The 22,681-nt window shown below is 50.5% G+C and overlaps 1 protein-coding gene across 4 annotated transcripts in view; it reads right to left on the minus strand.

Annotated features, from left to right (window-relative positions):
* Positions 1-22,681, minus strand: part of dnah10 (dynein axonemal heavy chain 10) — a 704,002-nt gene that overhangs the window by 526,102 nt on the left and 155,219 nt on the right. For all 4 annotated transcript variants that reach the window (XM_072511049.1, XM_072511141.1, XM_072510964.1 and 1 more), the window contains exons 17-19: positions 22,291-22,455; positions 11,013-11,220; positions 2,188-2,356 (exon numbers count right to left, since the gene is read on the minus strand). In XM_072511049.1, coding sequence (XP_072367150.1) covers positions 2,188-2,356; positions 11,013-11,220; positions 22,291-22,455 — 542 coding nt within the window. The remainder of the gene's footprint in view (positions 1-2,187; positions 2,357-11,012; positions 11,221-22,290; positions 22,456-22,681) is intronic.

Consider the following 22,681-nt stretch of genomic DNA (forward strand, 5'->3'; position numbering starts at 1 on the left):
GCAGATCCCTCTGTTTCTCCCCAATCAGCAGATCCCCCTGTCTCTCCCCAATCAGTTGATCCCTCTGTCTCTCTCCAATCAGCAGATCCCTCTGTCTCTCTCCAATCAGCAGATCCCTCTGTCTCTCCCCAATCAGCAGATCCCTCTGTCTCTTCCCAATCAGCAGATCCCTCTGTCACTCCCCAATCAGCAGATCCCTCTGTCTCTTCCCAATCAGCAGATCCCTCTGTCTCTCTCCAATAAGCAGATCCCTCTGTCTCTCCCCAATCAGCAGATCCTTCTGTCTCTTCCCAATCAGTTGATCCCTCTACCTCGTCCCAATCAGCAGATCCCTCTGTTTATCCCCAATCAGCAGATCCCTCTGTCTCTTTCCAATCAGTTGATCCCTCTGTCTCTTCCCAATCAGCAGATCCCTCTGTCTCTCCCCAATCAGTTGATCCCTCTGACTCTTCCCAATCAGCAGATCCCTCTGTCTCTCCCCAATCAGCAGATCCCTCGGGCTCTTTCCAATCAGCAGATCCCTCTGTCTCTTCCCAATCAGCAGATCCCCATGTCTCTTCCCAATCAGCAGATCCATGCCTCTCCCCAATCAGCAGATCCCTCTGTATCTTCCCAATCAGCAGATCCCTCTGTTTCTCCCCAATCAGCAGATCGCTCTGTCTCTCCCCAATCAGCAGATCCGTCTGTCTCTTCCCAATCAGCAGATCCCTCTGTCTCTCCCCAATCAGCAGATCCCTCTTTCTCTTCCCAATCAGCAGATCCCTCTGTCTCTTCCCAATCAGCAGATCCCTCTGTATCTTCCCAATCAGCAGATCCCTCTGTCTCTCCCCAATCAGCAGATCCTTCTGTCTCCCCAATCAGCAGATCCCTCCGTCTCTCCCCAATCAGCAGATCCCTCTGTCTCTCCCCAATCAGCAGATCCCTCTGTCTCTTTCCAATCAGCAGATCCCTCTGTCTCTCCCCAATCAGCAGATCCCTCTGTATCTTCCCAATCAGCAGATCCCTCTGTTTCTCCCCAATCAGCAGATCCCCCTGTCTCTCCCCAATCAGTTGATCCCTCTGTCTCTTTCCAATCAGCAGATTCCTCTGTCTCTCCCCAATCAGCAGATCCGCCTGTCTCTCCCCAATCAGCAGATCCCTCTGTCTCTTCCCAATCAGCAGATCCCTCTGTTTCTCCCCAATCAGCAGATCCCCCTGCCTCTCCCCAATCAGCTGATCCCTCTGTCTCTTTCCAATCAGCAGATCCCTCTGTCTCTTCCCAATCAGCAGATCCCTCTGTTTCTCCCCAATCAGCAGATCCCCCTGTCTCTCCCCAATCAGTTGATCCCTCTGTCTCTCTCCAATCAGCAGATCCCTCTGTCTCTCTCCAATCAGCAGATCCCTCTGTCTCTCCCCAATCAGCAGATCCCTCTGTCTCTTCCCAATCAGCAGATCCCTCTGTCACTCCCCAATCAGCAGATCCCTCTGTCTCTCCCCAATCAGCAGATCGCTCTGTCTCTCTCCAATAAGCAGATCCCTCTGTCTCTCCCCAATCAGCAGATCCTTCTGTCTCTTCCCAATCAGCTGATCCCTCTACCTCGTCCCAATCAGCAGATCCCTCTGTCTCTCCCCAATCAGCAGATCCCTCTGTCTCTTCCCAATCAGCAGATCCCTCTGTTTCTCCCCAATCAGCAGATCCTTCTGTCTCCCCAATCAGCAGGTCTCTCTGTCTCTCCCCAATCAGCAGATCCTCTGTCTCTCCCCAATCAGTTGATCCCTGTGTCTCGCCCCAATCAGCAGATCCCTCTGTCTCTTCCCAGTCAGCAGATCCCTCTGTCTCTTCCCAATCAGCAGATCGCTCGGTCTCTCCCCAATCAGCAGATCCCTCTGTCTCGTCCCAACCAGTTGATCCCTATATCTCGTCCCAAACAGCAGATCCCTCTGCCTCTTCCCAATCAATTGATCCCTCTGTCTCTCCCCAATCAGCAGATCCCTCTGTCTCTCCCCAATCAGCAGATCCCTCTGTCTCGTCCCAATCAGCAGATCCCTCTGTCTCGTCCCAATCAGTTGATCCCTCTATCTCGTCCCAATCAGTTGATCCCTCTGTCTCTCCCCAATCAGTTGATCCCTCTGTCTCTCCCCAATCATAATCTATTTTTAAAAATTGTAATCTGTATGTAATTCTGTAAGAACAATAATTTAACTAACCTTCGTTGTTTCCACGCAGTCTTTTATATTCTGCAGAGTCAGCTGATAAACCTCAGAGGCAGTCGGTTTTAAGACAATTTCAGGAGCGGAAAGATGTACTTCAACTTGGAACAGGGGGGTGAACAGGGGGCTGGATCCAAGGATGGAAATATTAATCTGTTGAAGGTTTCTGCAGAGAAAAAGTAACGACATAAAACCTTAAGCACGAGCAACTGTAAAAAACTATGACGCCCTTGCGCAGGTTAAACTTAACTATTTTATTTTATACCTTCTGAAGGGTAACTAGGAATGGGCAATAAATGCTGGCCTATCCAGTAACGCCCACATCCCATAAAATAAATCAACTTTTTAAAAATTTGTCCTCAGAGATTAGGCAACACTGATAAAGTCACATTTTGATTAACTATTGCTATTTGCCCTGAGAAGGTATTGCTTGATGACCTCTTGAACTGCAGCGATCTTTGCACTGCTGCTGTTTCCACGATTGAGTTAGGGAGTATCGGTTTTAATCATTCATTCTCAGGATGAGGGGTTCATTGGTAGGGGTGGCATCTATTGCCCAACTTACACATAAGACGGCGGAATCGCAAAACGCGATTGGGCAGAGAATCTGCTCCGACGTCAAAATCGTGGTGTACGCTGATTTGGTGCAATTCTCCATCGCAATATATTCCAGATCGCACGTACAGTAAACACCATTTGCATATCATTAGCGGGTCCAATCCGGTATTCTCCGGGGCCTCCGTGATTCTCCGCCTCCGATGGGGCGAGGTACTGACGGCGCGTTTCACTTGTGCTTTTAAAAATCGTGAAACCGGTGCCGTGGCTACTGAGGGAGGGAGAGGGGTACAGAAAGTGTCCAACATCGTCATTGTATGCTGCTGGCCGGGAGGAGCAGGGGTGGTGGCCAGGAGGTGGGCTGTGGGGTCGGGATGGACAGGCATGTAGCACCACTGCCACAGCCTGCAAGGCAGCCATGCAGCTGCGCACGCCGATGACTGCCCACTGTGAACGTAGGGCCATGGGTCGTATGGGTGTCCCCCTAGGGCATCCTCCTAGGTGCCTCTGGCCCCAGCTGACCCATCAGCGGGATGGGTGCACACAGCCAAACCAGTGCCATCTTGTTGGCTGGGATGAGTGTGTGTGGGGAGTGTAATGCGTATGTGCGGCTGGGATGAGTGTGTGTGGGGAGTGTAATGCGTATGTGCGGCTGTAGCTTGTCAGCCTCCCGAATGTCAATCACGGACCTGGCGAATCCCACACCATTGCTCATTGGAATGGAATGTGTTCCACGTGGCGTCGGTGATAGCCCCTCAATGGTAGCGGAATCGGTCCAGGTGTGGCGCCAGTTTTGTTGTCGTGGAAATCCACAAATCCTGCCCCGGCATCAACCCTTAGTCTCAGGAACGGAGAATCTTGCCCAAGGTCTCCGGACCGAGGTAAGCATAATGTGTCCCTGCACATTTGGTGGCAGACAAACCGAAACTCTGCACATGTGACCAAATAAAGCTGCATCCATAATACTGATGGTTCCTGCCTGTCATTACCTCGACAAAACATTTTTTATTCATTTGAGGGATGAGGGACCAGCATTTATTGATCACCCCTAACTGTATTGGGGTGATGGTGATGAGTCGCCTTTCTGATCAGCTGCTGTCCGTTTGGTGTCGGTCAAGTGTTATTAGGAATGAAGTCCAAGGATTTTGGAGCAGTGCCAATGAAGGAGCAACAATGACGTCAGGATGGCGTGTTCCAACGTGACTGCTGCTCATGTCCTGCCAGGTGGCAAAAGCCCGGGGCAGGATTTTCCACACATCCCTGTTTCGCGGAGACGGCCCGCCAGTGACCGGCGCCGGGATCTTCTGGTCTCGCTGCTGTCAAGCTTCCATCGGCAGGAACGACCGGAAAATTCCGGCCCATGGGTTTGGAAATTGTCGGAATGCATGTTGTACGTAGAGGGGCCACACGGCAGCCACTGTGCGCTGACGGGGGATGGGACGAATGTTTAAAGTGCTGAATAGGGTGATAATCAGGCCAGCTGATTCATTCTGGATGCTGCATGTCAGGTTTCAGTTGCACCTATCTCGCCACACGGAGAAAATTCCATTACAATCCTGGAAAAGTGTTTTATAAATGGCTTTAGGAGTCAGCAGATAAGTGACAATCCAGTTGTTTCATCGGCACTATTACTGAAATATGTTATTATAGGTTTATTTATTTTATTTTAAATTCCTCAGCTATCGTGGTGAGATTTGAACATATGTCTATGGGTCATTATTTCAGGTCTCTCAGTCACTAATCTAGTTAATAATGACAATGCTTCCTTTGACCTTAATATTGCAGCAGAAGGTTTTTCCGGGTGCGGCGATGACCAGCTAAGTCGCACGTTTCGGCAGCTCCCGGTGGAACGGACTTTTGGGCTCTTAATAGGAGCCCCATCGGCAATTTTAACGGCAAATAACACTGTGCGGTAAACCAGAAGGGAATCCCCCCCTGGACACGGATGGAAAAAGGAGGAGAAAGTGGCCGGATTGCGGTGGATCCTCTAGAGCAGCGGCAAGGAAGGCAGGCACAAAGCAAGATGGCATCGGAAGGAGGCAGTTTAATATGGGGCCCTGACCAACAAGAGTTCCTGCGGCGTTGCGTAGATGAACTCAAAAAGGAGATGAAGAAGGAGCTATTGGCCCCGATATTACAAGCGATTGAGGGGCTAAAGGAGGAGCAAAAGACCCAGGAACAGGAGCTTCGGGTCGTGAAGGCAAAGGCTGCTGAGAATGAGGACGACATACAGGGCCTGGTGGTGAAAACGGAGATCCACGAGGCACAACACAAAAGATGTGTGGAAAGGCTGGAGGTGCTGGAGAACAATGCGAGGAGGAAGAACTTAAGGATTCTTGGTCTTCCCGAAGGTGCAGAAGGGGCGGACGTCGGGGCATACGTGAGCACGATGCTGCATTCGTTAATGGGATCGGAGGCCCCGACGGGTCCGCTGGAGGGGGAGGGAGCCTATCGAGTTATGGCGCGAAGACCGAGGGCTGGAGAAACTCCTCGAGCAATAGTTGTGAGATTTCTCCGATACAAGGACAGAGAGATGGTCCTCAGATGGGCCAAGAAAACTCGGAACAGTAGGTGGGAGAACGCGGTGATCCGCGTATATCAAGATTGGAGTGCGGAGGTGGCGAGAAGGAGGGCAAGCTTTAATCGGGCCAAGGCGGTGTTGCACAAAAGGAAGGTCAAATTCGGAATGTTGCAACCGGCAAGACTGTGGGTCACACATCGAGGGAAACGCCACTATTTCGAAACGGCAGACGAGGCGTGGACATTTATTGTCGAGGAGAAGCTGGAGTGAGCAGGCCAGAAAAAGAACGTTTGGGACAAAAGTGGGGGGGGTGAATTTCTGGGATGAAGGGGGGAAAAGGGGGAAGAGAGGACTTCCCAGATTGTTAAACCTGCGACCCTGTAACTTCTCTCTCTTCCCTATGTCGTGGGGGAGGGAGGAAGGGAGGTGGAGGAGCTGTGGGCGCCGGCCATTGGGGGCGGGGCCAAAAGGGGAAGCGCGGGCTTTGTTCCCGCGCTGTGGTAATCATGGCGGGAATAGAGAAGCAGGAAGGAGGGGGCCTCGCACAGTGTGAGCCGAGGTCACGGGGGGAAGCCGAGGTCGGCCAGAGTTTGCTGACTTCTGGGAGCAACATGGGGGGTGCAATTACGCTAGCTTGGGATCTAGCGGGGGGGGGGGGGGGTTTAACTGGGTTGCTGCTGCTGGGGAGAAGGGGGAGCTGGTATGGGAGGGGGGGGTCGGGGCGGGGGGGGCGCCGCCTGGGGGGGATACAGCTACGTGGGAACCGGGTGAGGAGCTGGATTGAAAAAGGAAATGGCTAGTCGTCAAGGGGGGGGTGGGGTAAAGAGCCCCCCAACCCGGTTGATCACGTGGAATGTGAGAGGGCTGAACGGGCCGATTAAGAGGGCACGGGTACTCACACACCTAAAGAAACTTAAGGCAGATGTGGTTATGCTGCAGGAGACGCATCTGAAGCTGACAGACCAGGTTAGACTTAGTAAAGGATGGGTGGGGCAGGTGTTTCATTCGGGGCTAGATGTAAAAAACAGGGAGGTGGCTATATTAGTGGGGAAGCGGGTAATGTTTGAGGCAAAGACTATAGTGGCGGATAGTGGGGGCAGATACGTGATGGTGAGTGGCAAACTGCAAGGGGAGGCGGTGGTATTGGTGAACGTGTATGCCCCGAACTGGGATGATGCCAATTTTATGAGGCGTATGTTGGGACGTATCCCGGACCTAGAGGCGGGAAAGTTGGTAATGGGTGGAGACTTTAATACGGTGCTGGACCCAGGGCTGGACAGATCGAGGTCCAGGACCGGAAGGAGGCCGGCTGCAGCTAGGGTGCTTAAGGATTTTATGGTGCAGATGGGAGGAGTAGATCCCTGGAGATTTAGGAGTAAGGAGTTTTTGTTTTTCTCCTATGTACATAAAGTATTTTCACGAATAGATTTTTTTGTTTTGGGAAGGGCACTGATCCCAAAGGTGACGGGGACGGAGTACACGGCTATAGCCATCTCGGATCATGCTCCACACTGGGTGGACCTGGAGATAGGGGAAGAAAAACAACAGCTTCCACCCTGGAGAATGGACATGGGATTATTGGCAGATGAGGGGGTGTGTTTAAGGGTGAGGGGGTGTATTGAAAGGTACTTGGAACTTAATGATAATGGGGAGGTACAGGTGGGAGTGGTCTGGGAGGCGTTGAAGGCGGTGGTTAGAGGGGAACTGATATCCATAAGGGCACATAAAGGGAAGCAAGAGGGTAAAGAAAGGGAGTGATTGCTGAAATAACTTTTGAGGGTGGACAGGCAATATGTGGAGGCACCGGAGGAGGGACTGTACAGGGAAAGGCAAAGGCTACATGTAGAATTTGACTTGTTGACTACGGGTAAGGCAGAGGCACAATGGAGGAAGGCACAGGGTGTACAGTACGAATATGGGGAGAAGGTGAGCAGGTTGCTGGCCCACCAACTGAGGAAGAGGGGAGCAGCGAGGGAGATAGGGGGGGTGAGAGATGAGGAGGGAGAGATGGAGCGGGGATCGGAGAGAGTGAATGGAGTGTTCAAGGCATTTTATGAAAGATTATATGAAGCGCAGCCCCCGGACGGGAAGGAGAGAATGATGTGCTTTCTGGATCAGCTGGAATTTCCTAAGGTGGAGGAACAGGAGAGGGTGGGGCTGGGAGCACAGATTGAGATGGAGGAAGTAGTGAAAGGGATTGGAAGCATGCAGGCGGGGAAGGCCCCGGGACAAGACGGATTCCCAGTTGAATTCTATAAGAAATATTTGGACTTGCTGGCCCCGCTACTGATGAGAACCTTTAATGAGGCGAGGGAAAGGGGGCAGTTGCCCCCGACTATGTCAGAGGCAACGATATCGCTCCTCCTAAAAAAGGAAAAAGACCCGCTGCAATGCGGGTCATACAGGCCCATTTCCCTCCTGAATGTGGATGCTAAGATTCTGGCCAAGGTAATGGCAATGAGGATAGAGGATTGTGTCCCGGGGGTGGTCCATGAGGACCAAACTGGGTTTGTGAAGGGGAGACAGCTAAATACAAATATACGGAGGCTGCTAGGGGTAATGATGATGCCCCCACCAGAGGGGGAAGCAGAGATAGTGGTGGCGATGGATGCCGAGAAAGCATTTGATAGAGTGGAGTGGGATTATTTGTGGGAGGTGTTGAGGAGATTTGGCTTTGGGGACGGGTATATCAGGTGGGTACAGTTGCTGTATAGGGCCCCGATGGCGAGCGTGGTCACGAATGGACGGGGGTCTGACTATTTTCGGCTCCATAGAGGGACGAGGCAGGGATGTCCTCTGTCCCCGTTATTGTTTGCACTGGCGATTGAACCCCTGGCCATGGCACTGAGGGGTTCCAGGAAGTGGAGGGGAGTACTTGGGGGGGGGGGGGGGGGGGGGAGAGAGAAGAACACCGGGTATCTCTGTATGCGGATGATTTGTTGCTATATGTGGCGGACCCGGCGGAGGGGATGCCAGAGACAATGCTGATACTTGGGGAGTTTGGGGATTTTTCAGGGTATAAACTGAACATGGGGAAAAGTGAGTTATTTGTGGTGCATCCGGGGGAGCAGAGCAGAGAGATAGAGGATTTACCGTTGAGGAAGGTAACAAGGGACTTCCGGTACCTGGGGATCCAGATAGCCAAGAATTGGGGTACATTACATAGGCTTAATTTAACGCGGTTGGTGGAACAGATGGAGGAGGATTTCAAGAGGTGGGACATGGTGTCCCTGTCATTGGCAGGTAGGGTGCAGGCGGTTAAAATGGTGGTCCTCCCGAGATTCCTTTTTGTGTTCCAGTGCCTCCCGGTGGTGATCACAAAGGCTTTTTTCAAAAGAATTGAGAAGAGCATTATGAGTTTTGTGTGGGCTGGGAAGACCCCGAGAGTGAGGCGGGGATTCTTGCAGCGTAGTAGGGACAGGGGGGGGGCTGGCATTACCGAGCCTAAGTGAGTACTACTGGGCCGCCAATGTTTCAATGGTGTGTAAGTGGATGGGAGAAGGGGAGGGAGCGGCGTGGAAGAGATTGGAGAGGGCGTCCTGCAGGGGGACTAGCCTGCAAGCAATGGTGACGGCGCCGTTGCCGTTCTCACCAAAGAAATACACCACAAGCCCGGTGGTGGTGGCTACATTGAAAATTTGGGGGCAGTGGAGAAGGCATAGGGGAGGGACGGGAGCTTCGGTGCGGTCCCCGATAAGAAATAATCATAGGTTCGTACCGGGGAGAATGGATGGGGGATTTGGAGCATGGCAAAGAGCTGGGGTAGTACAATTAAGAGATCTATTTGTAGATGGGACGTTTGCGAGTCTGGGAGCGCTGACGGAGAAATATGGGTTGCCCCAAGGGAATGCATTTCGGTATATGCAATTGAGGGCTTTTGCGAGGCAACAGGTGAGGGAATTCCCGCAGCTCCCGATGCAGGAAGTGCAAGATAGAGTGATCTCAGAGACATGGGTGGGGGACGGTAAGGTGGCGGACATATACAGGGAGATGAGGGACGAGGGGGAGATCATGGTAGATGAGCTGAAAGGGAAATGGGAAGAAGAACTGGGGGAGGAGATTGAGGAGGGGCTGTGGGCTGATGCCCTACGTAGGGTAAATTCATCGTCCTCGTGTGCCAGGCTAAGCCTGATACAATTTAAGGTGTTACACAGGGCGCATATGACTGGAACACGGCTGAGCAAATTTTTTTGGGTAGAGGATAGGTGTGCGAGATGCTCGAGAGGCCCAGCGAATCACACCCACATGTTCTGATCATGCCCGGCACTACAGGGGTTCTGGGTGGGGGTGGCAAAGGTGCTTTCGAAGGTGGTGGGGGTCCGGGTCGAACCAAGCTGGGGGTTGGCTATATTTGGGGTTGCAGAAGAGCCGGGAGTGCAGGAGGCGAGAGAGGCTGACGTGTTGGCCTTTGCGTCCCTTGTAGCCCGGCGCAGGATATTGTTAATGTGGAAGGAAGCCAAACCCCCGGGTGTGGAGACCTGGATAAACGATATGGCAGGGTTCATAAAGTTAGAACGGATTAAGTTCGTGTTAAGGGGTTCGGCTCAGGGGTTCACCAGGCGGTGGCAACCGTTCGTCGACCACGTCCTCTAGGGAGTGGAAAAGAAGTAGATAACAGCAGCAACCCAGAGGGGGGGGGGGGAAATCGGACGGACTCTTAGGGATGTTATTGTATATGTATAGGTATTTGGTATATGTAATTGTATATTGGATTGTTGGATTGTATTTTTGGAGAGTATTTATTTTGGACAAGGCAGTTGCCATTTAGTTTTGTTTTTGTTTATATATTACTTATTTATTTGTTTAAAACTGGCCACGGTTATTTATATTGCTTTCTTGTTGTGTAAAAGAATCACTACGTATTGTTATGTTTGGCCAAAAAACTTGAATAAAATATATATTTTTTAAATATTGCAGCAGAAACTATAATTAGTATAATCCCAGTCACAGATCACCCACACCCCTGTCGATCAGAGATGGTGCTCAACCTGCAGACCAAAGAGAAAAAGAGTAAATTTGAAATTTTAAAAACACATTCAGATACATTTTCTCGCAATGAAATGAGTGACAGAGGAAAGAGAGCAGGAAAAACATGAGCCCGCGGCAGGTTGGAGTATCGCCGTGGGCGCGGGAAATTCACGCCACGCCACTCTGATGCCGGGCTGCCCATTCTCCGCCGGCCGGAGAATCGGCGACAATTGCGCCTGCACGTGGTTTACATGTGGTACCACCCGGCGGGAGCTGGGACCCGCGGCCGCGGTGGCGGTCCTGGTGGGGAGCAGGAGAAATCTGACTCAGCGGTGGCCAAGACCTCAATCGGGGGCCACCGATCGGCGGGCCATCGCGATCTGGGGGGGGACCTACCTTACTCCGCACGTGCCTGCTGTGTGGCTCCGCCATGTCGGCGGTGCCTGTGCCACATGCATGCGCGGACCCGCTTGCGGCCGCCGTGCACCTGCGCGGTCTGGACAGCAGGGCCCCGCCGGCAGCCAGTGTGGTGGGACGCACGCCGGGGCCCTGCCAACCCCCCGGAGAATCACCCCAGACTTTCGAGGAAAGAGTCCGGAGTGATTCTTGCCCGTTTTCCGGTGGGCATGGGGTCTTAGCCCCCAAAAGGGAAAATCCCAGCCAGAGTGGAACACCCACCTTACCCAGTTCCCTGCTCGGTCTAATGAGTCTCTGCACTCAAAGTGCAGCCTCACATAATTTACTTTCAGCTCCATTTGAAACACAAAGTTATACTCACTTTGAAATCATTTTGACAAGACAGTCGTAAACTCTGTGCTCCCAGAATTTGTAGTACAGTGCCATCTTTGACGCCTTCCCGGTATTGGTGTGGAAAACCAGGCCTTCCATCTTTGTCAGCAATGGTCCAATTGCTTTGTACTTACTGACTAAATTCAAAATATCCTTTGTTCGCTCCTGTTCGACATACTCATAAAACTCCTTTACTCCTAACAGAAAGAAGAACATTTCACTTGGTTCGTTGTAAATTTACTCCTCCGCTGCAATACACAATGGCTTTCTTCACTGTTCCCCACAATCGGAAATAATTCCACCATCCGAGCACTCCTGGTGGTGGCCATGAAGTGAGAGGTCGCACAAGAGGGGGCTCCTGCCTGACAAATTGATTTTTGGCCCTTTTTGCCCATTTAACAGGTGCTGTGCAGGTGAAAAAGATAGTGGATATTAGGATTCCCCCTCCAATGTGGGATGTCTAAAGATTACCAAACCAGGAGTGCGTTGAATAAAGGACTCTCTTCATATACAGAGGACACGCGTGGCGGAGGAGGGGAAAACATGGCGGAGGGACCTGTGGCATCATTGCCTGCTCAGTGGACAACTGAGAAGTTGGTGGAGTTCCTGATGCCAGATTTTAGAACCAATGGCAGGCAGTCATGGACAATCTGGGAAAAGTGACTGAAGCAACTCAGGCAGCACTGGAAAGGGTGGACAAGCCGCTGGCAGCACAGAGTGTGTCGATCCAGGAGGTGGAGGAGACAGTCTCAGATCGTGAAGAGGTGATGATGATGGCGGAGAGGTAAAAAAATGATAAAGGCCAAAATCAACGACTTGAAGAATCACTCCAGATGCCAAAACATGAGGATCATTGGGCCGTCTGAGAGTAAAGAAGGAGCGAAGGCCCCAGAGTATGTGGCAAGGATGTTCGGGCAGCTGGTGGGAAAGGGGTCTTTGCACGCCCTCCTGAGGTGGACCGGGCCCATCGCCCGTTGAACAAGAAGCCCAGAGACGGGAAGCCGCCACAGCCAATCACAGTCTGATTCCACAGGTACTTAGACATAGAAAAGACCCCGAGATGAGCGAAGGAAAGAAGAGGGTGCCGCTGGGATTGCTGCACAGTTAGAATTTACCAAAACCTGGGAGCGGAACTGGCAAAAAGGACAGTCGGGTTTAATAGGGCCAAGTTAGCTCTTTTTAGGAACAAGGTGAAGTTTGGAATGGTGCACACGGCCCGCCTGTGGGTCACGCGTGTGGACAGAGACCATTATTTTGACACACCGGAGGAGGCAAACAACATTATTAAGGAACACAGATGGAGGGATATTTGAATGTTTGCAATGGTTCCACCTGCATGGTAAAGATTTGGACATGTGCTGTTTTCATTGGATTTTCCTGTTATATTTTGTAAAGTTCTGTAATATCTGTTACCCTGCTTTTGGTTCGTGGTTTCCAAGATTTTAAAGCAACTGTTTGGGATGGTTGGGAATGTGCGGGGATGTGGGAATGAGTATGGGGAAGGATTGGTTTGCTGTACAAAATCACAATTAGGTTCAAGTAGGGGGGCTGTGTGCGGAATATTTTAAAATCTAACTTGCGTTTTTCCCCAGGGGTCACCCTGCTAGCAGAAATGTTGGTTAACAGAAGTGAAGCGGGGGAGAAAGCTGTGGCTGGAGAGCCGGGGGGGGGGGGCATGGGGGCAGTGGGCGAGGGGAGTGGGCGGGGAGGAGGGACCGGGGGCAGTGGGCGGGGAGAACGGGCGAGGAGTGGATGGGGAGGGGGCGGGGAGTGGGCACGGGGCAGTGGACAGGGGGGGAATAGGCGGGGAGGAGGGACCGGCGGGGAGGGGGCGGGGTGGGAGTGGGTGGGGAGGGGGCGGGTAGTCGGCACATAAGAACTAGAAGGAGTGGGCCATCTGGCCCCTCGAGCCTGCTCCACCATTCAATGAGATCATGGCTGATCTTTTGTGGACTCAGCTCCACTTTCTGGCCCGAACACCATAACCCTTAATCCCTTTATTCTTCAAAAAACTATCTATCTTTATCTTAAAAACATTTAATGAAGGAGCCTCAACTGCTTCAATGGGCAAGGAATTCCATAGATTCACAACCCGTTGGGTGAAGAAGTTCCTCCTAAACTCAGTCCTAAATCTACTTCCCCTTATTTTGAGGCTATGCCCCCTAGTTCTGCTTTCACCCACCAGTGGAAACAACCTGCCCGCATCTATCCTATCTATTCCCTTCATAATCTTATATGTTTCTATAAGATCCCCCCTCATCCTTCTAAATTCCAACAAGTACAGTCCCAGTCTACTCAACCTCTCCTCGTAATCCAACCCCTTCAGCTCTGGGATTAACCTAGTGAATCTCCTCTGCACACCCTCCAGTGCCAGTACGTCCTTTCTCAAGTAAGGAAACCAAAACTGAACACAATACTCCAGGTGTGGCCTCATTATCACCTTATACAATTGCAGCATAACCTCCCTAGTCTTAAACTCCATCCCTCTAGCAATGAAGGACAAAATTCCATTTGCCTTCTTAATCACCTGTTGCACCTGTAAACAACTTTTTGCGACTCATGCTCTAGCACACCCAGGTCTCTCTGCACAGCAGCATGTTTTAATATTTTATCATTTAAATAATAATCCCTTTTGCTGTTATTCCTACCAAAATGGATAACTTCACATTTGTCAACATTGTATTCCATCTGCCAGACCCTAGCCCATTCACTTAGCCTATCCAAATCCCTCTGCAGACTTCCAGTATCCTCTGCACTTTTTGCTTTACCACTTATCTTCGTGTCGTCTGCAAACTTCGACACATTGCCCTTGGTCCCCAACTCCAAATCATCTATGTAAATTGTGAACAATTGTGGGCCCAACACTGATCCCTGAGGGACACCACTAGCTACTGATTGCCAACCAGAGAAACACCCATTAATCCCCACTCTTTACCTTCTATTAATTAACCAATCCTCTATCCATGCTACTACTTTCCCCTTAATGCCATGCATCTTTATCTTATGCAGCAACCTTTTGTGTGGCACCTTGGCAAAGGCTTTCTGAAAATCCAGATATACCACATCCATTGGCTCCCCGTTATCTACCGCATTGGTAATGTCTTCAAAAAATTCCACTAAATTAGTTAGGCACGACCTGCCCTTTATGAACCCATGCTGCATCTGCCCAATGGGACAATTTCCATCCAGATGCCTTGCTATTTCTTCCTTGATGATAGATTCCAGCATCTTCCCTACTACCAAAGTTAAGCTCACTGGCCTATAATTACCCGCTTTCTGCCTACCTCCTTTTTTAAACAGTGGTGTCACGTTTGTGAATTTCCAATCCGCCGGGACCACCCCAGAGTCTAGTGAATTTTGGTAAATTATCACTAGTGCATTTGCAATTTCCCTCGCCATCTCTTTCAGCACTCTGGGATGCATTCCATCAGGGCCAGGAGACTTGCCTACCTTTAGCCCCAATAGCTTGCCCATCACTACCTCCTTGGTGACAACAATCCTCTCAAGGTCCTCACCTGTCACAGCCTCATTTCCATCAGTCACTGGCATGTTATTTGTGCCTTCCACTGTGAAGACCGACCCAAAAAAACCTGTTCAGTTCCTCAGCCATTTCCTCATCTCCCATTATTAAATCTCCCTTCTCATCCTCTAAAGGACCAATATTTACCTTAGACATTCTTTTTTGTTTTATATATTTGTAGAAACTTTTACTATCTGTTTTTATATTCTGAGCAAGTTTACTCTCATAATCTATCTTACTCTTCTTTATAACTGTTTTAGTAGCTTTCTGTTGCCCCCCTAAAGATCTCCCACTAATCTTTGCTGCTTTGTATGTTTTTTCCTTCAATTTGATACTCTCCCTTATTTCCTTAGATATCCACAGTCGATTTTCCCTCTTTCTACCGTCCTTCCTTTTTGTTGGTATAAACCTTTGCTGAGCACTGTGAAAAATCGCTTGGAAGGTTCTCCACTGTTCCTCAACTGTTTCACCATAAAGTCTTTGCTCCCAGTCTACCTTAGCTAGTTCTTCTCTCAACCCATTGTCATCTCCTTTGTTTAAGCTCAAAACACTAGTGCTTGATTTTACCTTCTCACCCTCTATCTGTATTTTAAATTCCACCATATTGTGATCGCTCCTTCCGAGAGGATCCCTAACTATGCGATCCTGAATCCATCCTGTCTCATCATACAGGACTAGATCTAGGACCGCTTGTTCCCTCGTAGGTTCCATTACATACTGTTCTAGGAAACTATCGCGGATACATTCTATAAACTCCTCCTCAAGGCTGCCTTGACCGACCTGGTTGAACCAATCGACATGTAGATTAAAATCCCCCATGATAACATGCATCAGTTATTTCTTTGTTTATTGCCTGCCCCACCATAATGTTACTATTTGGTGGTCTATAGACTACTCCAATCAGTGACTTTTTCGCCTTACTATTCCTGATTTCCACCCAAATAGATTCAACCTTATCCTCCATAGCACCGATGTCATCCCTTACTGTTGCCCGGATGTCATCCTTAAATAACAGAGCTACGCCACCTCCCTTACCATCCACTCTGTCCTTCCGAATAGTTTGATACCCTCGGATATTTAACTCCCAGTCGTGACCATCCTTTAACCATGTTTCAGTAATGGCCACTAAATCATAGTCATTCCCGATGATTTGCGCCATCAACACATTTACCTTATTCCGAATACTACGAGCATTCAGGTAAAGTACACTTATGTTGGCTTTTTTACCTCTGTTCTGAATCTTAACACCTCAATCAGTAACCTCTCCTAAGTTATATTTCCTCTTAACCTTTCTCCTAATTTTCCTTGTCGTTGAACCCATATCTTCCTGTAACAACCTGCCGTGTCGCTTACCATTAATGTTTTCACTTCCCGTTTTATTCCTTTTAGTATTCCTGGTCCTATTCACGGAGCTCCCCTCAGTCACGTGGGCAGTGGGTGGGGGGAGTGGGTGGGGAGAAGGGGGCGGGGAGTTGGAGCGCGGGCAGTGGGCGGGGAGGGGGCGGGGGGAGTGGGTGGGGAGGGGGCGCAGGGGCAGTGGGTGAGGAGGGGGGGGTGGCGAGAAGGGGGCGGGAGGGAGTGGGTGGGGTGAAGGGGGCGGGGGGAGCGGGTGGGGTGAAGGGGGCGGGGAGTGGGAGCAGTGGGCGGGGAGAAGGGGGCGGGGCAGTTGGCGGGGAGAAGGGGGCGGGGAGGGAGTGGGTGGGGAGGGGGCGGAGAGTGGGCGGGGAGGAGGGGGTGGGGAGGAGGGGGCAGGGGAGTGGGCAGGGAGGGGCAGGGAGTGGGCGTGGGGGCAGTGGGCGGGGAGAAGGGGGTGGGGAGTGGGCGGGGAGGAGGGGGCAGGGGGAGTGGGCAGGGAGGGGCGGGGAGTGGGCGTGGAGCAATGGGCGGGGAGAAGGGGGCTGGGGGAGTGGGCAGGGAGGGGCAGAGAGTGGGCGCGGGGGCAGTGGGCGGGGAGAAGGGGGCCAGGGGGAGTGGGCTGGGCAGGTAAGAGGGGGCGGGGGGAGTGGGCAGGAGTGGGCGCGGGGGCAGTGGGCGGGGAGAAGGGGGCCGAGGGGAGTGGGCGGGTGGGGTGCTGCTTTCTTTGTTGGTTGGGATAGTGAGCCTAGGGTTTTCTTTGATTGGGATGGGGGACGGGTGGAGGATGGGTTGGTTGGGGGGTAGGTGGGGAATGTGATGTCCGGAGGTGGGGGAGGGGGGGCATCGGGGTTGGAGTGGCCGATATAACCCTCATTTGGATTTGATTTATTGTCACGTGTACCGAGGGACAGTATTGTTCTTCGTACAGTCCAGACAGATCGTTCAGTGTATGAAAATAAACATAGGACATACATAAATACACAATGTAAATACTGAGACACAGGCATCGGGAGTGTAGTACGACTCAGTAGCGAAGGTGTGTGAAGAGATCAGTCCAGTCCATAAGAGGGTCATTTAGGAGTCTGGTGGCAGTGGGGACGAAGCTGTTTTTGAGTCTGTTTGTGCGTGTTCTCAGACTTCTGTATCTCCTGCCCGATGGAAGAAGTTGGAAGAGTGAGTAAGCCGGGTGGGAGGGGTCTTTGATTATGCAGCCCACTTTCTCAAGAGGATAATGAGACAACAATTAATGATCTTCCAATCGGACTTGTTGAATATGAGCTCCCCAGGTAGGGGCGGAGATCCACCACCTGGGTCTCATCAGACGAGAGGATAAAAGCAGGCCCCAATCAGGGCCTGGTCAGACCTATCCTCCCAGTAGGGTCTACACTGAAAGTGAGGTACAAGAATAATTTGTATATTGGGGATATTCGGTCTCTTAAAAGATATTAAGGTAGATAAGTCTCCTGGGCCGGATGGGATTTATCCCAGAATACTGAGGGAAGCAAGGGAGGAAATTGCTGGGGCCTTGACTGACATCTTTGTATTCTCATTGGCTACAGCTGAGATCCCAGAGGACTGGAGAATAGCTAATGTGGTACCGCTGTTTAAGAAAGGTAGCAGGGATAATCCTGGAAACTATAGGCCAGTGAGCCTCATGTTGGTAGTAGGTAAAATATTGGAGAGAATTCTCAGGGACAGGATTTAAACCCATTTGGAAACAAATGGACTCATTAGCGATAGACAGCATAGCTTTGTGAAGGGGAGGTCGTGCCTCACTAACTTGATCGAGTTTTTTGAGGAGGTGACAAAGATGATTGATGCGGGGAGGGCAGTGGTTGTTGTTTACATGGATTTCAGTAAAGCCTTTGACAAGGTGCCTCATGGCAGACTGGTACAAAAGGTGAAGTCACACAAGACCAGAGGTGAGGTGGTAAGATGGATACAGAACTGGCTCGGTCACAGAAAGCAAAAGGTAGCAGTAGAAGGGTGTTTTTCTGAATGAAAATTTGTGACTAGTGGTGTGCCACAGGGATCCTCTGTTGTTTGTGGTGTATATAAACGATTTGGAGGAAAATGTAACCAGTCTGATTAGTAAGTTCGTGGATGACACCAAGGTGGGTGGAGTGGCAGATAGTGTTGAGGATTGTCAGAGGATACAGCAGGATATCGATAGGTTGGAGACTTGGGCAGAGAAGTGGCAAATGGAGTTTAATCCGGACAAATGTGAGGTAATGCATTTTGGTAGGTCTAACATAGAGGGGAAATATACCGTAAATGGCAAAACTCTCAGGAATATAGAAAGCCAGAGAGATCTGGGTGTACAGGTCCACAGATCTTTGAAGGTGGCAACACAAGTGGACAAGGTAGTCAAGAAAGCATACGGAGTGCTTGCCTTCATTGGACGGAGCATCGAGTATACAAACTGGCAAGTCATGCTGCTGTTGTATAGAACCTTGGTAAAGCCGCACTTGGAATATTGCGCACAATTCTGGTCGCCACACTACCAGAAGGATGTGGAGGCTTTGGAGAGGATGCAGAGGAGGTTTACCAGGATGTTGCCTGGTCTGGAGGGTGTTAGCTATGCGGAGAGGCTGAATAGACTGGGACTGTTTTCATTAGAAAGATGGAGGTTGAGGGCCGACCTGAGAAGACGTCTACAAGGTTATGAGGGGCATGGATAGAGTGGATGGGCAGGCACTCTTTCCCAGGGTGGAGGGGTCAGTCACCAGATAAGTCTGGTGGTAGGTTTAAGGTCTGTGGGGCAAAGTTTAGAGGAGTTGTGCAAGGCAGGTTTTTTACACAGAGGGTGGTGAGTGTCTGGAACGTGTTGCCAGGAGGTTGTGGAAGCAGATACATTAACGGCGTTCAAAAGGCATCTTGACAAACACATGGATTGGATGGGTATAGAGGGATACGGAACAAGGAAGTACTGAGGGTTTTTACAAAGGTTCGTATCGTGACCAGTACAGGCTTGGCGGGCCGAAGGGCCTGTTCCTGTGCTGTATTGTTCTTTGTTGTGAATCTGTGGAATTCGCTACTCCAGAGTGCAGTGGATTCTGGGACAGTGAGTAAATTTGAGGAGTTTGACAGATTTTTAATTAATAAGGGGTTGAAGAGTTATGGAGAACGGGCAGGACGGGGGAGTTGAAGAATTACGGAGAACGGGCACGACAAGGGAGATGAGGCCAGGATTAAATCAGCCATCATCGTATTGAACAGTGGAGCGGGCCCGAGAGGCTAAATTGCTGGCTGCTGCTCCTAGTTCTTATTTTCTAAGAAAGAATTATTCTGCTTTTCATCTTTTGGTCTGAATGCTTGTAGGTAACAGCCCCTCAAGCACTAAATAAGGGGATTTTGTGATTGATTAAGGGATCAGAGGTTATGGGGAGAAGGCAGGAGAATGGGGATGATGAATATTTCAGCCTTGATCGAATGGCAGAGCAGACTCGATAGGCCGAGCAGTCTAATTCTGTTCCAATATCTTATGGTCTAAGAATCAAGGGGGCAAGTGGTTTCTGATCCAGGAAGGGGAAATGGGGCGTTTAAGACCTTTTCCTGAGGGTTGTACAGGTCGGAGCCCCAGGAGGGGGACTCGGGTATGATACAATTCTTGGATGGTTTGGCCTTCTGAGTGGCGGAATAGGAGAACGTGCAGGGCTGGAGGCTCTCCTCCGGGTGGAGGAAATTATGCGGTGCATTGACTCTGTACCGTCTGGCTCCGCACGGATTCCCAGTGGAATTTTACATCTTTATTGAACGTTGCGCAAAGTTATTGGCCAAGGTGCTGGCAACTTGTTTGGATGTGGAGATGCCGGCGTTGGACTGGGGTGAGCACAGTACGAAGTCTTACAACACCAGGTTAAAGTCCAACAGGTTTGTTTCGATGTCACTAGCTTTTGGAGCGCTGCTCCTTCCTCAGGTGAGGAAGGAGCACCTGAGGAAGGAGTAGCGCTCCGAAAGCTAGTGACATCGAAACAAACCTGTTGGACTTTAACCTGGTGTTGTAAGACTTCGTACTGAACTTGTTTGGAGGAATGTCTGCCGGGGGTAGTTACTGAGGACCAGACTGGGTTTGTGAAGGGCCAACAATTGCCAACCAATAGAAGGAGACTTTTGAATGTGGTGATGTCGCCCCCATCCTGTTCAGAGATATTAATTTTCCTGGATGTGAGGAAAGCGTTCGACCGGGTGGGATGGGAGTCTGGGACAGTTCGGGTATGGACTCAGGCTCATTTCTTGGATCAGATTGTTGGATAAGCCACCCACTGCGAGCCTTTGCACCAATGCATTAAGCTCGGGGTGCGTTTGACTGTATAGGGGTACGAGGCAGGTATTATAAGGTCTGGAAAGGCGTTTACACCGAGTCGAATAGGTTGAATCAAAAAGAAAAAGATTTAATGCCACAGAACAAGAGTGTAGAGCAGTTGCTCTACTACAGGAGCCCCTCACAGTTCATGGCCCTCCGGTTTTATACAGGATGTAGAAGGGGACGTCCCACCCCTCACTTGGGGAGTGCATATTCACCACAGTCCTTTGGGAATATTGATATTCCCCAGTCTCGGAAGTGTCCCATGACCTGCTTATCCCAGGTTCTGACAGCAGGGGTGGGTGTCCACTTTCCCTGTTACTTTTTGAATTGGCAATTGAACCGCTGGCTATTGCACTGAAGTCACCAACAGAGTGGAGGGGGGAGGTATGGGGCATCGAAGGTCCCTATATGAAGGCGATTTGCTGTTGTATGTAACAGACCCTCTCTCCAGTCTGGGAAAGATTGTGGAGTATGTTTGGCTGCTTTTTGGGTTATAAACTCAACGTGGGGGAGAGTGAGGTGTTTCCAGTGAGTCTTCGGGTACAGCGAGTGGGTTTGGAAATATTGCCATTTCGGCCGGCTAGGCTGACTTTTACAGGGGGCTCACGACAGGGCATTGCTGCACCAGCTGAATTTGGCCGGAGAAGGGGTGAAGGAGGATTTGAATGCTCTTCCTTTATCGTTGGCAGGGAGGGTTCAAACGGTGAAAATGACGGTCCTTCCAAAATTCATTTATATTATGGATTGTTTTACCCAAATCTTTTTTTGTGAAGATTATTAAGTTGATTTCGACCTTTGTAAGGCACCTCGCGTTCGAAGAGCGTTTTCGCAGAAAAATAGGCAGGTCAGGGGGTTGGTGTTTTGAATCTGATGAACTACGGCAGCACAGTGGTTAGCACTGTTACTTCACAGTTCCAGAGTCCCAGGTTCGATTCCGGGCTTGGGTCACTGTCTGTGTGGAGTCTGCACGTTCTCCCCGTGTGTGCGTGGGTTTCCTCCGGGTGCTCCGGTTTCCTCCCACAAGTCCAAAGATGTGCAGGTTAGGTGGAGTGACCATTCTAAATTGCCCTTAGTGTCTAAAAAAGGTTGGGTGGGGCTGCTGGGTTACGGGGATATGGTGGAAGTGGGGTACCCTTTCCAAGGGCCGGTACAAACGCGATGGACCGAATGGCCTCCTTCTGCACCATAAATTCTATGATTCTGGGGGGGGGGATGGGTTGAGGTATTTACAGGTGAGGAGCTTTGTTCAAAAGGAGCTTTCTACGTTTCCTCAGTTGCCGCCCCCCTCTCTGATGAATAAGGTAGTGCCGTTGGATGAGAGAGGGGAAGAAAAGATCTCTGATATTTATGGGCAGATGCTGGAGAGGGAGAGGGCTTCGCTGGAGGAGATAAAGAGAAAATGGGAGGATGAGTTATGAGTTGGGGTGTGTATGGGGGGGGGGCATATAGGGCAAACTCTACCTCCTCACGTGTGAGACTGAGCCTGATCCAGTTTGAAGTGGCACACAGACAGCACATGACTAAAACATGCATGAGTGGGTTCTTCCCAGAGGTGGAGGGATGATGTGAGCATTGTTCAAGGGGGCCGGCGAACCACACACTCATGTTTTGGTCCTGCCCAAAATTAAGGAAGTTCTGGGAATCTTTCTTCGAGACTATGTCAGAGATTTTGGGGGTAAAGGTGGAGCCGTGCCCATGGGTGGCGATATTTGGGGTACTGGATGAAGCAGAGCTGCAGGAGGGGAACAGGCGGATGTATCGGCCTTTGCCTCCCTGATAACCCAGAGGGTGGTACTGCTGGGGTGGCAGACACCGGAGCCGCCCAGGGTGGTGATGTGGGTGGGCATCTACTGCCGTTTTTACATCTGGAGAAAACAAAATGCGCCGTTAGGGTGTCGGGGGAGGGGTTCTATTCGAGGTGGTGGCTGTTTCAAGCTGGAGGTCAAGCATTTGTCAGCAAATAGAGGGGAGGTGGGGGTTGCACAAAAGAGGGGCGAATGGGGTGGGTGGTGGATTATTTGTTTATTATGAATGAGTGTTTTGTATAATGTATTATACTGAATAAAAATAATCCCACCATACCTGCAAGATCCTCCTTTGATTTAGGTGGTGGTCTTTTGAAGAGATCTGTTGATTCTATTGCTGCAAGTTTAGTTGCGATGTCTCTGACATTTTTGTGGATTTGGTTCACAAGAGACTCAAATTTTCCAATTGCTTGTTCGCAGCGAGCAAGGTAATCATTAATACCTGTCAGAAAAATTAACCAAACTTTCCAGTTTAATCACACAATCTGGTATAGCATTTTTGATATTGATATAAAAGCAAGTGAGCCGAATTCTCCGTTGGTGAGGCCGGGGCAGGATGCGTGGAATTCTACGTCAGCACACCTGGCAGCACACCTGGCAGCGCACCTGGAGCAATTCACTGACCACTGAGGGGCTCGCACCATTACTCAATCTCAAACGGGATTGAC

This window comes from Scyliorhinus torazame, chromosome 1 (genome assembly GCF_047496885.1).
Source record: "Scyliorhinus torazame isolate Kashiwa2021f chromosome 1, sScyTor2.1, whole genome shotgun sequence".
NCBI classification, from domain to species: domain Eukaryota; kingdom Metazoa; phylum Chordata; class Chondrichthyes; order Carcharhiniformes; family Scyliorhinidae; genus Scyliorhinus; species Scyliorhinus torazame.